This window comes from Carya illinoinensis, chromosome 2, assembly GCF_018687715.1.
Source record: "Carya illinoinensis cultivar Pawnee chromosome 2, C.illinoinensisPawnee_v1, whole genome shotgun sequence".
In the NCBI taxonomy this organism is placed as follows: domain Eukaryota; kingdom Viridiplantae; phylum Streptophyta; class Magnoliopsida; order Fagales; family Juglandaceae; genus Carya; species Carya illinoinensis.
In genome coordinates, this window is record NC_056753.1 from 33,812,548 (window position 1) to 33,827,806 (window position 15,259).

Sequence of the window (15,259 nt, forward strand, 5' to 3'; positions counted from 1 at the left end):
GAGTGGTATAACTCAATAAATAAAATTGGATAATTTATATGAACAATAATTTTTTTAATAATAGATTTTACTTTTTACTTAAGGGGATGCGTGATACTTGTATGTCCTAAGATTCTATATAGTATTATTCTAAGTGATATAGCTCATGTCTCCTAATTTTGATTGAGATTAACTTTGATATCATTTATAACAATCTAAAAAAAAAATCTAAATGACATTTAGGCTTATATTCCCAAAGAGTGTAGGCTCGGTTTGAATTAAAAATGGGGCTCTCAATTCATTTGATCTCATTATTATAATTTTTATAAATTTTCACGCAAAAAGAAACAATTTAACTTTTTCAAATCCTAAATCAATAATAAAATTAAAAAATAATATTCTAACAATATTTTATTATACTTTTAACTTTCATGTCAACTTATCTTATTTCATCTCAACTTATCATCCAAACTCATTTTTAGTAGTAAATATATAAATAGTAGTAAAATAATTTGTGAATAGTAATAAAATGTTTAAGTTTAAATATTTTATGGGCTTTGAAAAATGAGAGAAATAAAATTGAATAAAGATATTATAAAATTAAAATTTTATTATAATATAATTTTTAAATTTTATTTTTGTTTTAAGATTTGAAAATATTAATTTATTTTTTATGTTTTATGTAAAAGTTTGAAAAAGTTGTAATGCTTAAGTAATGATTAGATGAAAAAATTAAAAATTAAAAATTAAAAAGTATTTATATTTGTAATGTTTGTATACTAAGATAATTTGGGATGAAATGCAAAGCTTTCAACATCCAAACCAAACTCACTGATACAATTGAAACTAAACTTACTAAAATCATTATAGAAAATAAAGTCTTTTATGTCTTTCGAATGATATGAAGTCTAGTTTATCATTATACTCACCTGCTGAAAAATGTATTTGATATATAGAAAGGAAAATGCTACTTTCTTATGTAATTTTGCTCTATGAATTTTGACCATTAGTGTATTTTGATTATTTTTTTAATATTTAAACAAGTTACTACTAATATATTTATATATACATTTTAAATTAAAAAATATATAATTATACTAGAAGCATGTTGTACATACTGGATAGGTCTATACAGAAAAATAGTAATGTTATATATAGTTGTAGAGTGCGCAAGTATCGCACAATAGTTTTAAAAAATAGTGAAATTCACTATTAATAAATTAGTTTTTTCATGCATATTCTATACTCATTCACTTTTTTTAAAAGAATTATATAATATTTGTGCATTTCACGATTATAAATATCTTTTCTCATATAAAAATAAATGAAAGATCTTTGTCCAAAGAGAAAGGTGCAAAGGGTTCTTAATAAAGAAGTTCACATGTGTAAGAATAAGAAAAATTATACTCATCATTCTCACATGAAATGTAAAAATTAATCGGACAATTGGACTGGACCAACCTGAATCGGTAGAATTAATCCGGGACTGGTTTCCTTAGTTCTAAAATAGGTCGGTATCGGTCCGGTTCTGATTCTATACTTTTTAAGACAAGACCAGTTCGCTATATTGTATATTTAAATTATTTTTTTAATATTATATATAATACTTTTTATATTATATATAATAATATAAATTATAATTATATATAAGATAATGTTATTATAATTTATAACATAAAATATTAATTTTAAACATAAAAATTTATTTGATCATATGCTTTAATCATAATATATATATACTAGTAATATTTTATGGCCTAATAAATTCTCAATGTATTCTTTTTAATAAGTACATTAGTAAATTAGTAATATTAATATACATTAGAATATAATATATATTAATTAAAATTTATATTTTGTGGCCTAATATTAATAGTCTAATAATATATTCCTATTAGTAATATATTTTAAGTCTATATATAAATTACTATATAAATCACTATGCTAAATAATTATATATGAAATAATGATATAGTAATACTAATATTATTACTATCACTATCAATAATATAGTTATAATAAATTAATATCACTATAACAAATACTAATATATAGTTATCTAATCACTATAACTAATGTTAATATATACTAAACTATTAAAACCGAAAAATCAAACTGGAAATGTTAAAATCGGATGTATCAGTTTAGGAGGGTAACCTATACGTAATCGGTTTTTGAAAATGTAAAACTAATACATACCGGTTCAATCCTAAATTTTATCCAAAATTAGATCAAACCATACCCTTTACACCTCTAATTCTCACACACTAAAAATAATTTTTTATTTTAGTTTTCTCCTCTTATCAAATGTATTTTATATAGATGATAAGTAAAATAATTCAATTTGTTTAGAAAAAATAATACAAAAAAATTAAAATAAGTGTAATATATAAAAATGATGAGAAGCATAATCCTAAATTTAAAGTGTGTTAAAGGAACACGAGCACTCTCAATTGTTCATTCATTCTATCATTCAAAATATAACACTAAAATCTATTTTTTATATTTTATATATTGACTTTTATAATATGGTATATATCAGTTTATCTATTTTTTTTCATATCATTTAAATAATATTTTTTATTTTTTTTAAACATTTCATTTCTATCAATAAATTTGAAATATCCATATATATTTTTTATATTTATAATATATTATTATATATAATGTAATATAATTCAGTCCTATAAATACAAAATAAAATTATATAAGTTAAATAAAAATAAAACATAAAATCAAATGTAAAAAAATTAGATAAATAATATTTCTGAGATTTTCTTAAAAAAAAAAATAAAATAGAAGTGTTTTAAATGATGAACAGTAAAAAAATTTGTATTGAAATGTGAAAAAAAGTATACAAAAATAAGAGAATAAATGAATTATAAATAATTTAAAAGATAAACAATATCCATTACATGTAACGAGCTACTGTAATAATTTGTATTTTATAAAATATTTTACCTAATCGATGGGAGTTCAGTTTTATGAACTTCTCTTCAAATATTTTATATTTGAGTTTTGTTATATATAAGTACAGTCGCATATTAATTTGTATATTAATATTGATTTATTCATACTTAAAATTTAAATTAATATTATTTTTAATAAAATTTATTTTTTAACCAATCACATCATATTAATATATAAATTAGTATACAATTATACTTATAACTATATTTTTGTTTTATATTTTTACATTTTATATTTTTCACATTATACATGACCAATTGAGACTACTATTGCATGCGTGGATGACAATTTGTATACGGAAATTACAGAAGAGTAATGTTCTATACAGTTATTTTTGTGTATTTTTTATGCACTCTATTAATATGATTGGTTGGATTAATTTTTTTTAATACACAATTAATTATATTATTAGAGTGTACAAAAAAATTTACAAAAATAACTGCATATAGAATTTTCGATTACGGAAATCTTGAACGTAAACGAACCATCCAATGGGCGGGCTGAGCAATCAATCAAACAAAATCCGACCGCCCTCGAACGCAGCCCACTGACACAATATCACGTCATTTCTATTTCTTTTTTATAAATATATACATTCAGAAAACCGAGTAAACCAAACAAGAACACCCCCCTCCCCCCTCTCTCTCTCTCTCTCGATTTGGCGTTCCGCATAGCAGAGCTTCCGAGCGACGATTAGCTTCTTGGCTCATCGAGGTTTGGTCTTGATTCTCCGATCCTGTCTCGCTGGAATTCCTGAAGATGCGACGTTCTGCATCCAGGAAAACGGGTCAACCAAATTCGACGTCGTCGGCCAATTCTTTGCCCACCGATATCTTCCGCTCCGGTATTCGATCCTCTCCCTCTACCTTATCTCTTTCCGATGGTTCAATTTGTTCCGTTGAATTCCGTTATTAATTCTTTTTCTCTGAATTTGAGGTTAATCTTCGGCGTTAATATGTGAATTGTGATTTGAAAATCAATTATGTTGTTCACGAGCTCGTGTTTTGAATTTAATTCTTTCATTTATCATGTGTGCATATGGTGCAATTGAATGGCTCATTCTTTTGAATTAAATAAAGAGAGACACGAGGATTAACGTGTTTTGGCATAAAATTATACATCACCTGTCGTCTGATGGCAAAATCTACTATATTAGATGATTTTACAATTTCTCATGGTCTCACTTTGTGCTCAATATGATAGAAAAAATAGAGTTGGAAAAAGATTCAAGAAAATGTCGTTCCTGTAAAAATCTGGAGAGAGAATCCTATTAGTGTGTAGAGAAGTTCTCTTTACGTTTATAGAGGTCCCATCATTGTTATTTATAAGTAAAAGTATATTGATATGAACAGGCATATCTCAAGTACACAAGATGGTATACAAAAGATAACCCTATTTTGGAAGAGGAAATGGAAACTAGAAATTCATAAAAATCGAGGCCACAAAAATCTACACTTGTGGCCCAAAGAAAAAGAGCGTTGACAAAAAACAATCTAAGTTCTTCTAACGAACGCTCATTATCTTCAAATGTCCGGTCATTTCGAGATTTGTCCAACTGGCCATGACCTGTGCCACTGTGGTAGGCAGTGTTATAGAGATAATTTAGACCTTTCTATATCTAGATGGTATAGCAGAGAAATAGGTTGGCTATAAATAGATTTAACGTGTAAATACTTAATGTGTACAGTAAAACTAGCAGCAATTTAGGCACTAAAATCACGCTGAACATTCGGCACCTTATTGTATCTCTCTTCTATATATATTTGAAGGAAACCAATGAAAAGGGTATTTAGACCAACCTTGACATAGTATCAGAGCTTTTACTCTGATTATCGTTTCTTTGTGGTCTTTATCCTTAAGAGTTTCTGAGTTGCGACGATAGGAATTGTTTTTCTTCTCTGTTCTCGCACGTTGGTGAGTTTCTAAGTTTGTGGTGAGTGTTTTCTAACACGTTTGTTGGGTTCCGACTCGTGGGCTTGTCACTTTGGTGGTTGTTGGGATTACTTGAGAGTTGCGAGTGCTGTTTGGTGTGGCAATCGGTACTTTCTGTGGAGGTTGACAGCGTTTATCGGTGGCTGTGAGGTGGTTGGCAGCTTCTGTGGGTGGCCAAGTGGTGGTCGGAAGTTTTTGTGGTGGTCAGCAGCTTCATTTGGTGGTTGCGAGGTTATTGGCTCTTTCTGTGGTGGTTGCGACGTCTTGGGCTTGCTTCGGGGTAGCTGGGTGCCACTTCTCCATGCGCCATTGTCTGAATATAGGGACTTATTTCTTGCGGGCTAGGCAGGTATTGTGTTCTTTGGGCTTATTCCTTGTGGGCTTATTATTTCTTGCATTAGTGGGCTTATTATTTCTCTTTGCCGTGAGGTGGTCGTGACTCTCTTGAGGAAAACATCAGCATATTTATTTCTTTGCTGTGTTGTTGAACTGGGCTTTCATTTTAAAGTTTTATTTCTGTTGGGCTCTTATTTGGATTTGGACCTGATTTGAGTTAAGTGCTTGGGCTAATTTTTTTACTTTTTGGGCTTATTTTTAGTGCCTTTCATCATGTCTATTGAAAATACTATTGTTCAATTTACTGGAAAAAATTTTCCTGCGTGGGAATTTCAATTTAAAATGCTGAGAGGGAAGGAATTATCAAATCATATTGATAGTTCTGGTCAAGTTCCCAATGATGAAAAGGAATTTGCACAATGGGAGGTTAAGGATGCTAAGGTGATCTCTTGGCTGTTGGGGACGTTGAGTCTCACCTTGTGACCAATCTTCGTAGTTTTACTACGGCTCAGGCTATGTGGGATTATCTTCACCTTATTTACCACCAAGATCATAGTGTTCGGAAGTTCCAATTAGAGTTGGAAATTAGTAATTATAGTCAAGGCAATTTACCTATCGCACAATTTTATTATGGTTTTAGTAACCTCTGGAACGAATATTTTGCCATTGTTTATGCTAAGGTTCCCACTATGGCACTCACAGCTCTTCAAGCAGTTCATGTTGAGAGTCAACGCGATCAGTTCTTAATGAAGCTTTGACCCGAATTTGAGCCCGTTCGAGCTAGTTTGTTGAACTGTAATCCGGTTCCTTCTTTGGATATTTGTTTGGGAGATTTGTTGCGTGAAGAACAACGGTTATCCACTCAGATGTGTATGATTTTTGAGAATATCTTTTCTGAGACTGTGAATGTAGCCTATGCAGCTCAAGTGAGAAGAAGGAACAAGTTGCAACGTTTCAGTTGCAAGGAATTTGGTCATATTGCTCGCAATTGTCCTAAGAAAGTTTGTAACTACTGCAAGAAAGATGACTATATCATCAAAGACTGTCGAGTACGGCCTCAGAATCGTCAATCCCAAGCTTTTCAGATTGTTGTTCAGTCCTCTTCTTCTTCTGTGCCGCCTACTGTAAGCTTTGATTCATCTGTTCTCACACTAGCAATGGTCCAACAAATGATTGTCTGCTTTTACGGCCTTAGGCTTGCAAGGTACGGGTACTAACCTATCTACTTGGATTGTTGATTCGGGCATTTCTAATCATATGACTGGTAATACAACGGGTCTCCATGGTGTTCGTAAGTATAGAGGCATGCAAAATATTCAAGTCGCTGATGGCAATATTCTTCCTATTACAGCTGTTGGTAATTTGGGCTCTTCATTTCGCGATGTTTTTGTCTCTCCTGGATTGTCTACCAATTTGATTTCTGTTGGACAATTGGTAGATAATAATTGTGATGTTCACTTTTCTCATGGTGGTTGTCTTGTGCAGGATTAGGTGTCAGAGATGTTTATTTCCCTTACAGTTTTCTATTCCCAATGTTGTTTCTCTTGCTTGTACGGCTACTGTCAATACTACTGAAGTCTGGCATAAGAAATTAGGTTATCCTAATTCTGTTGTCTTGACTCATCTTATAAAACATGATTTTTTGAGCAATAAAGATTCATTTTCTTCTTATTCTATATCTTTTGATTGTGCTATTTGTTGTCGCGATAAAAGTAAAACTTTACCTTTTCGTGCGCATGGTAGTTATGCATCTAACTGTTTTGAGATTGTACATACTGATGTTTAGGGTGTGAGTTCTGTTATTTCTCATGGTCAATATCGTTATTTTGTGATGTTTATCGATGATTATAGTCGATTCACCTGGATATATTTTCTTTGTTCTAAAGTTGATGTGTTTTTCATCTTTCAAAAATTTGTTGCGCTTGTCGAAACACAGTTCAGTACTTGTATAAAAACTTTACGCTCTGACTCAAGGGGGGAGTACATGTCTCATTCTTTTCAAAATTTTCTTCAGCAAAAGGGGATCATTTCCTAACGTTATTGTCCTTATATTCCTCAACAAAATGGAGTCGCTAAGTGTAAGAATCGTCATCTCTTAGATGTCGTCCGTACTTTGTTGATTGATTCTTTTGTACCTTCTAAATTCTGGGTATAAGCTTTATCTACCGCTGTCTATTTGATCAATCGTTTGTCTACTGCCATTTTAGATTATGATTCTCCATATTTTTGATTATTTGGCATATCTCCTAAGTATCAATCCTTTCATACTTTTGGGTGTGTTTGTTTTGTTCATTTGCTACCTATTGAGCGTAACAAGCTTGCTACACAGTCTATCACGTGTGCCTTTATGGGATATAGTTCTACTCAGAAAGGATTTGTTTGTATTGATGCTCATGGAAATAAATTCTGAATCTCACGGAATGTATTTTTTTCGAAAATCAATATTTCTTTCAATATGAGGTTATTTCTGATCCTCCTATTACTCTTCTTCCCGCTTTTGATGATGTGCCTTCTTTTATTAAACGATTTCAGCCAAGCGTAGTGTATCATCGACGTCTTTCCCCTACTTCAGCACCCCTTCTAGACACTGATCCGTCATCTAATTCTATGGTTCCTATACCTCGACACTCCACCCGAGTTACACATCCACCAGATATGTATGGTTTTCCTCACATCTCACTTACTGCCACTCTCGACACTATTTTTGTTCCTCACTCTTATACCCAGGCATCCACCCAAGCGTGTTGGCATAAGGCCATGCAAGAGGAAATCCAAACTCTTCAAGACAATCACACTTGGGATCTTATAATTTGTCCCTCTGATGTCAAACTTGTTGGTTGTAAATGGATGTACTCAGTCAAGTTTCAAGTTGATGGCTCACTGGACAGATATAAGGCCCGTCTCGTGATTCTTGGGAACCGACATGAGTATGGTATTGATTATGAAGAGACATTTGCACTTGTTGCCAAAATGACTACTGTGCGGACCATCTTGACACTTGCTGCATCGCAAGAGTGGTTTCTTCGGCAGATAGATGTGAAGAATGATTTTCTATATGGGGATTTGAATGAAGGAATCTATATGTCCTCACCTCCCAGCATGTTTACTACACCTTCATCGGAGGTTTGTCGGCTATGCTGATCCTTGTATGGACTGAAACAAGCTCAGCGTGCATGGTTTGACAAATTTCGCTCTAACCTACTTGCTTTTCATTTTACTCAGAGTCAGTTTGATTCCTCTCTTTTTCTTCGCAAGACTTCTGCAGGAATCGAATTGCTTTTCATATATGTCGATGACATTGTGATTACTGGCTCTGATACTGAGATAATTAAGCAATTACAACAGCATCTCAAGGCCTCTTTTCACATGAAATCTTGGTCCCCTGCAATACTTTCTTGGCCTTGAGGTGCAGCTTACTCCAACTAGTACGTTGTTACACCAACACAAATACACGCAAGACGTTATTTCATTGGGTGGTTTCCAATCGGGTAACTCTGTTTTTACTTCCTTGGAGGTAAATCTTAAGTTTCGTTAGGAAGAATGGGAGCTTTTATCAGATCCATCCTTGTATCGGCAGCTTGTTGGGAGTTTGAACTACTTGACAATTACTCTTCCTGACATTTTTTTTGCTGTGCAGCAAGTTGGTTTTTTTGCTGTGCAGCAAGTTGGTCAATTTATGCAGGCTCCTCGACATCTTCATTTAGCCGCTATCTGCCGCATTATCCGATATCTTAAGGGCACCTCCACACACGAGTTGTTCTTTCCTCAAGAATCTTCCTTACAGTTGGTGGGGTATAGTGATGCTGATTGGACCGGATGTATAGATACTCGTCACTTTGTTACTGGTTGGTGCATGTTTTTAGGCAATGCACTCATTTCTTAGAAGAGTAAGAAGCTAGACAGAGTTTCCAAGTCCTCTACTGAGTCTGAGTATCGTGCTATGTCTTCCGCATGCTCTAAGATCACATGGCTTCGTGGGTTATTGGGTGAACTTGGTTTTCCTCAGTTGCATCCTACTCCTCTTAATGCTGATAATATCAGTGCTATTTAGATCGCTGCTAATCCTGTCTTCCATGAGCATATGAAACATATTGAAATCGATTGCTATTCCATACGTGAATCCTTTAACAAACATGTGATTACTCTCCCTCACATTTCCATTGAACGTCAAACTGCAGACATATTCACTAAAGCCCTTTCTCGGATCCGGTATCGGTTCTTGGTTGACAAATTGATGCTTCTTGATTCATCAGCATCAATTTGAGGGGGGATGGTACAGAGATAATTTAGGCATTTCTATATTTAGATAGTATAGCAGGAAATAGTTTGGCTGTAAATAGACTTAATGTGTAAATACTTAACGTGTAAACCAGCAGCAATTTAGGCATTGAAATCACGATGAACATTCGGTGCCCTATTGTATCTCTCTTCTATATATATGAAGGAAACCAATGAAAAGGGTATTCAGGCCAACCTTGGCAAGCACAACCCAAGCTAACTCTAATCTGTTGTACACTTGATTCCATAACGTTCTAGCAACCTCACAATGCAACGGTAGATTATCCATAGTTTCACCATTTTTCCTACACATACAGCATCAATCTACTGTGATCACCTTATGTTTCCGTAGATTATCCATCGTCAAGATCTTATCCAATGCTATTGTCCATACAAAAAATGCCGCTTTGGGAGGCCATATCTCGCCAAATCCTTCTCCATGGGAATTGAGTATTCTGTGGTTGTGTGAGGTCCCATCATTTTATAGGGGTTTTCTTTCTTTTCTGGAGTTATCACTTTAGTAGCTGAATCTCACTGGTTTTGTATCACTTTCTCCTTTTTGTATGTTGGTCAACCAGTGACAATGGGCTTCTAATGGATTAGACCCTAGTTCATTTTATACCCTACTCTTCTTAACAAAGAAAAGTGTTTTTGAATTGATACAAAGAAAGCTCAAGTGAAAATGCCCATCTAATTTGCACAGTCCATGACCAGAGAATCTTCTTAACCGTTAAGAATTTATGTGAAGCTGCTGGATAACATGCTAAAAAGGATAAATTTAGAGGAAATTGGAAGACTTTAAAGTTCGTTTGTTAGGAATCATTTTTGCCTTCTAGCACAAGGCAAGATCCGAAAGAAGGATTTGACGTGGAAAGAACTAGAGGGTGACCAAACCTTGATATCCCAATAAAAGTTGGATTTTTTAACCTCATATATCATGCAAACGTTCTCTGGCTAGAGGTTAACCATTTTATCTAAAAGGAATCGGAGCTTATTAGGGAAAAAAGCAAATTTGAGCAAAGAGAAGAAAAAGAAACATTGCAGTTCTTTTCTTTTTTAGATATGGTTCCTTGTGGAAGCCAAAATAAAGGGAATTGTGAGTAAAGTAGGTTGACATTTCCTTTGTTCCAACTGAAATTACCTCTGTAAAATAGATGAGATTTGGAGAGTATATTAAGTGTAAGGAAGAAAACCTTAAAAAATTATCATTATTATTACTTTTGTACTTACCCCACTTTCTATATATGACCAAACAAAGTATTACTTTTGGAAATGATGCAGAACTTGTAGTTTAGTAACAGGCCATTCATTTTTCTTTTTCTGAGAATTTTGCAGATATTTCAGCAAGAAATAGTTGGGTAAATTATTGCATGGATTGGAAAAAGTGTGAACAGCTTTCTTGTAAATGGGAGGACAGTTAAATTTAGTGTGTATGCTCCATCTTAAGTCCCATTTAATGGATGAGGAGGATCCACAGAGCCCACTTATGGCTTAGTTGAGTTGTGCGATAGCTGTTATGAATACATTGAAATAAAAATTAATCATGCCGACTTATCAAAAAAAAAAATTTATCATGCCATCGCTTATGTATTTGTGGTCTGAACTATTTCATTAGTCAATTGTTGTTATAATAGTTGCCGGTTTTTATAACAGTATCAATCTCATCTTTTCAGCCTCAAGTAAAGCAACTTCAAAAGAGTTGGAACGAATCGATAACCTATTTCATTCATATGCAAATAGGTCTTCTGGTATGATTGAGTAAGTCTACTCTATCAAAGTTCAGATTCTTATCTGTGGCTTTAGTATTTAACTGTTTGCCTTTTAAACTGTGTAAAACTTAAAGTTGTATTTTACAATTTAAGTATTTTTTTGATCGGTTGTATTTTACAATTTAGGTATTACAGAGACTTGTAATCCAGTTTTGGTTGGCACTTACTTTTATATGTAATTATTTACTTAGCTTTATTTATTTAAATTTGAAGGCATGCTAGGCTGATTTGTACATTCTTTTGACTAGTCATGTACAACTTGTTAAACCTCTACATAGATTTCAACTTCACTTAGGCTGATGTTTGCATTCAAAGGCATGGCTATGCATATGTTTGCTATGTCAAAAGGTAATTTTGGTCATCATGAGAATGGTGTGAATAGAGGGAAGTTCTTCTTTGGAGCTCACTAGGAACTTGCTGAACTGCTTTTGCCTTCTTCATTGCTTTACTGGCTGCCTTTTGAGCTTTATAATTTGATTCTTTCTTTGATTCCATAGCTTTTTTCAGATTTTTGGTTGTAATCTTGAGGATGTATTATATTTATTCAATTACTTATTAAAAAAATTTATCCAATTACTTATTATTTATAATAGAAACTTGATCTATTTCATCTAACCTTTATGATGACTACCTTTGGTGTCAAAATCTGTCTTTTAACTTTTCTATATGGGAAGCTTTTTTTTCATGTTGGAAATGCAAGCACAATCCTAATATATGTACTTTTTTCTTTCAACAGCCCAGAGGGAATTGAAACTCTTTGTTCAGATATGGAAGTAGATCATACTGATGTGAGGATCTTGATGCTTGCCTGGTAAGCTTTTTATAGAGTTATTGTATATTTCTGTTCTTATATTTCATCCTCTAGACCATGTATTAAAATTGATGGCTACACGTTCCAGGAAAATGAAAGCGGAAAAACAGGGATATTTTATCCTGGTAAGGATATTTTATATACAGCATTTTCCTTTCTTTTCTTTTCTTCATCTTTTTTTATTACATTGTTACATGAACATAATAGAAAATTATTGTTTTCAATACTCTTTGAAAATTTTTATATACTTGTCAACATCACCATAGATCATCGAGAAACATCTAGTAATTTTTATAAAAAGCTCAAAGCATCACCAAGTGGACAAGCAATATATTTCAAGCATGCGCAAGTAAACTAATACTAACACTAACACAAACTAATACATCACCGTGAAGAAATGTAGTGCATTCTTCTTCTTACTCCTGTTCAATTCTTCGTGTTTGTCCTGCACTAGACACCATGTTGCCTATTTATTACGGTCATTCATATATTGAGATGATGCTAATTATCTTACAGGAAGAGTGGCGAAGAGGCCTTAAAGCACTGAGGGCTGACACTATAAATAAATTAAAAAAGGCACTCCCAGAGCTGGAGAAAGAGGTAAAATATCTGAACTAGTTTTTTTTCAGATACTAACTAAAAAAAGAAGTTTCCTTTCTGGAAACTTACCAGCAATTACATATGTTTATAACATGCATAAGATGCTATGTTGCTACTGATGATGTTAATTAAAAAAAGGTTGTAATTCTACTAATTTTTCCATTTTTCAAATATTCCCTGAGAAGGTTAAGAGGCCATCGACCTTTGTGGATTTCTATTCCTATGCATTTCGATATTGTTTAACAGGTACAATTTTTTACACCATTTCGTGCAATCTTGAAACATATATATATATTCATAATAGTTTCCTACTTCTACTTTCAACCACCTGTTATTTATTCTGCCAGAGGAGAAACAAAAGAGCATAGATATAGAGAGCATATGCGAATTATTGGATCTTGTTTTAGGCTCCCAATTTCACGCACAGGTCAACTTGTTTATTCAGTATTTAAAGGTGAGTGATGCCTAAGTTGAAGTATTTCCTCCTTTTGTTTTTTTTTTTTTTGGTCATTTTTTCACAGTTATAGTTGTTAGGTTATGTTATTTATTGACTGTCGTGATTGATAGATCTGCAGCCCTCTTGTATAGTTGTGAGGGAAGGTTTCACTTCAATGTAAGCTGCTAAATATGTGTAGTTCCAGCTTAACTCTAGTTTTTCCAGCTTAATGATAAACTGTTTGGCATTGTTATACCAATGAACTCTGCCATATTCCATGAAAATTAGAATTGATTTGCTGACTTGTTTCGCTTTTCTGCTGAGACTGCGGAGATCTATTACCTCTTGTAAGAAGTATGATGTGGTTACAAACTGATTGGTTTGATAGGCTTAGACGAGAAAGCAAAAATCCTCTTTATAAGTGATGCTAATATTTTGTAATGCTTGATCATACATAACCTTCTCCTCTTTCTCTCTCATATGCAAACAAAATAAATGAATAACTGGTTCTTGTATGTTTGTGTTCCAAACACAGACTCAGAATGATTACAAGGTCATAAACATGGACCAATGGATGGGCTTCTACCGCTTTTGCAATGAGGTACTATTAAAGTTTGGTTATAGAGCTTGTGTTTCTCCCTATTTGTTTCTTTTTGACCTATACTGTATTTGTACGCATGTGTACTCACATGGACAATTTATTACCTTGTTTCTGGAGAAGAAAGAAACAGAGCCCCGCGGGGGGCGGGGGGGAGGATAACCATACCAACTCAAAAAGTACCTCTGTGTTTAAAAAAAAAAAAAAACCGGCAGGGACTCATCCATGGAACCTAAACCCCCAGTGAGACTACCTCCCACTTAAATCGCAGTTTGATTCTAGAGAATCGAATCTGTGACATGGGGCTCATGCACACAAACTCACCCTTACCACTTGGGCTACCCACGGGTGGGTAAGTGCCTGTCTGTTTCATGAAGAAGTGAAAACTCACATATAATGAATCATCTCTTGTGCAAAGGTCACTGAGTTGTCTGGGGTGAAGTTTTTATTTGCAACTTACACTGAATGGATTCTAAATTAATCCACCACAACCTCGTGTTTGAGATATCTATAGCAGTTGGGTAGTCAAGCATTACCGTTATAAAATTTGTAAATAGAGCTACACGTTTCCAATTTCAAAGCATTTGTAAGACAGACTTTACATATTTTTTATGATCCAACTCAAGGCCAAGTCCATGGCATTCCCTTTTAAATGAATTGCATTGGTGGAAGATGTATAATTTCACCTGACGATCAGACCCTTCATTTTTTTTTTTTCGTTTGTTTTGGTCAGAGAACCTCTGATTTCTATAAGCACAGATTTCCTGCAAGTTTTCTCAGCATTAGGACTAAATTCTTCCAAAATGAATCATACCAAACCACGTGACGGTTTGGCGCTACAAACAAAATTGGCTAAAGATGAATAGTAATTTTTAAATGATAAAGACTGAAAAGTAAGTGGGTTATGGAGTGGAAAATGATTCGTTTTGTAGGTGAATAAAAATTTTTCTCCCTAGACGTCTTGAGCTGAGCACCTTCTTTTCAAATCCAATATAGAAGCGATTTTCTTTAGCTGGTGGATTTCAAAAGACGGGAGGGGTGTGTGTTGATTTATGGCTTATCATTTTAAAATCTGACCTGACATTGACACTTTTTTTTTTGCAGATTAGCTTTCCGGAACTTAGTAATTATGATCCTAACCTTGCTTGGCCCTTGATTCTGGACAATTTTGTTGAATGGTTGAAAGCAAAGCAGAGCTAATTAATATCCCTGCTGTAAACCAAAATTGTTGTTGAAGTAGGTAAGCCTGAAACCCCCTTCCCCAAAGTTTTTTTCATCACATTTTTAATACATCTCACTTTTTGTCGAGTTCACTGTTATGTTTGCAGGACCCTCGGACTACACACATCAAAGGCCTGAGGATTTCCCCTTTCTTCTTTTTTTTTTTTTTTTTTTTTCTCCATTTACTTTTAAACATAAAATTCATGGCCTAGCTCCTCACCTTTGGAAGCTACTTATTTGTGTTACAGATAAAGTCTTGATATATTTTTTGTTCACTGTTGTTGCGGTTCACACCGTCATTTTATACATGGATGCTCGTACTATTCTTA

General features: G+C 33.4%; 1 protein-coding gene across 6 annotated transcripts; it reads left to right on the top strand.

Annotated features, from left to right (window-relative positions):
• Positions 1 to 3,533: 3,533 nt before the first annotated feature.
• On the top strand, positions 3,534 to 15,259 carry LOC122301169 (DCN1-like protein 4). 6 transcript variants are annotated; one of them, XM_043112324.1, is made up of 12 exons: positions 4,959 to 5,230; positions 5,920 to 6,421; positions 6,703 to 6,812; positions 11,169 to 11,253; positions 12,001 to 12,075; positions 12,164 to 12,200; positions 12,592 to 12,675; positions 12,861 to 12,921; positions 13,023 to 13,129; positions 13,647 to 13,712; positions 14,814 to 14,949; positions 15,038 to 15,259. In XM_043112324.1, the coding sequence occupies exons 2-11, from the start codon at positions 6,084 to 6,086 to the stop codon at positions 14,907 to 14,909; spliced, it is 1,059 nt and encodes a 352-aa protein (XP_042968258.1). In that variant the 5' UTR covers positions 4,959 to 5,230; positions 5,920 to 6,083; the 3' UTR covers positions 14,910 to 14,949; positions 15,038 to 15,259. The 6 variants fall into 6 exon arrangements, with proteins under 6 accessions (XP_042968263.1, XP_042968262.1, XP_042968258.1 ...); XM_043112325.1 differs by having other exon boundaries at positions 14,814 to 14,945; XM_043112326.1 differs by lacking the exon at positions 4,959 to 5,230 and having other exon boundaries at positions 6,102 to 6,302; positions 6,413 to 6,421.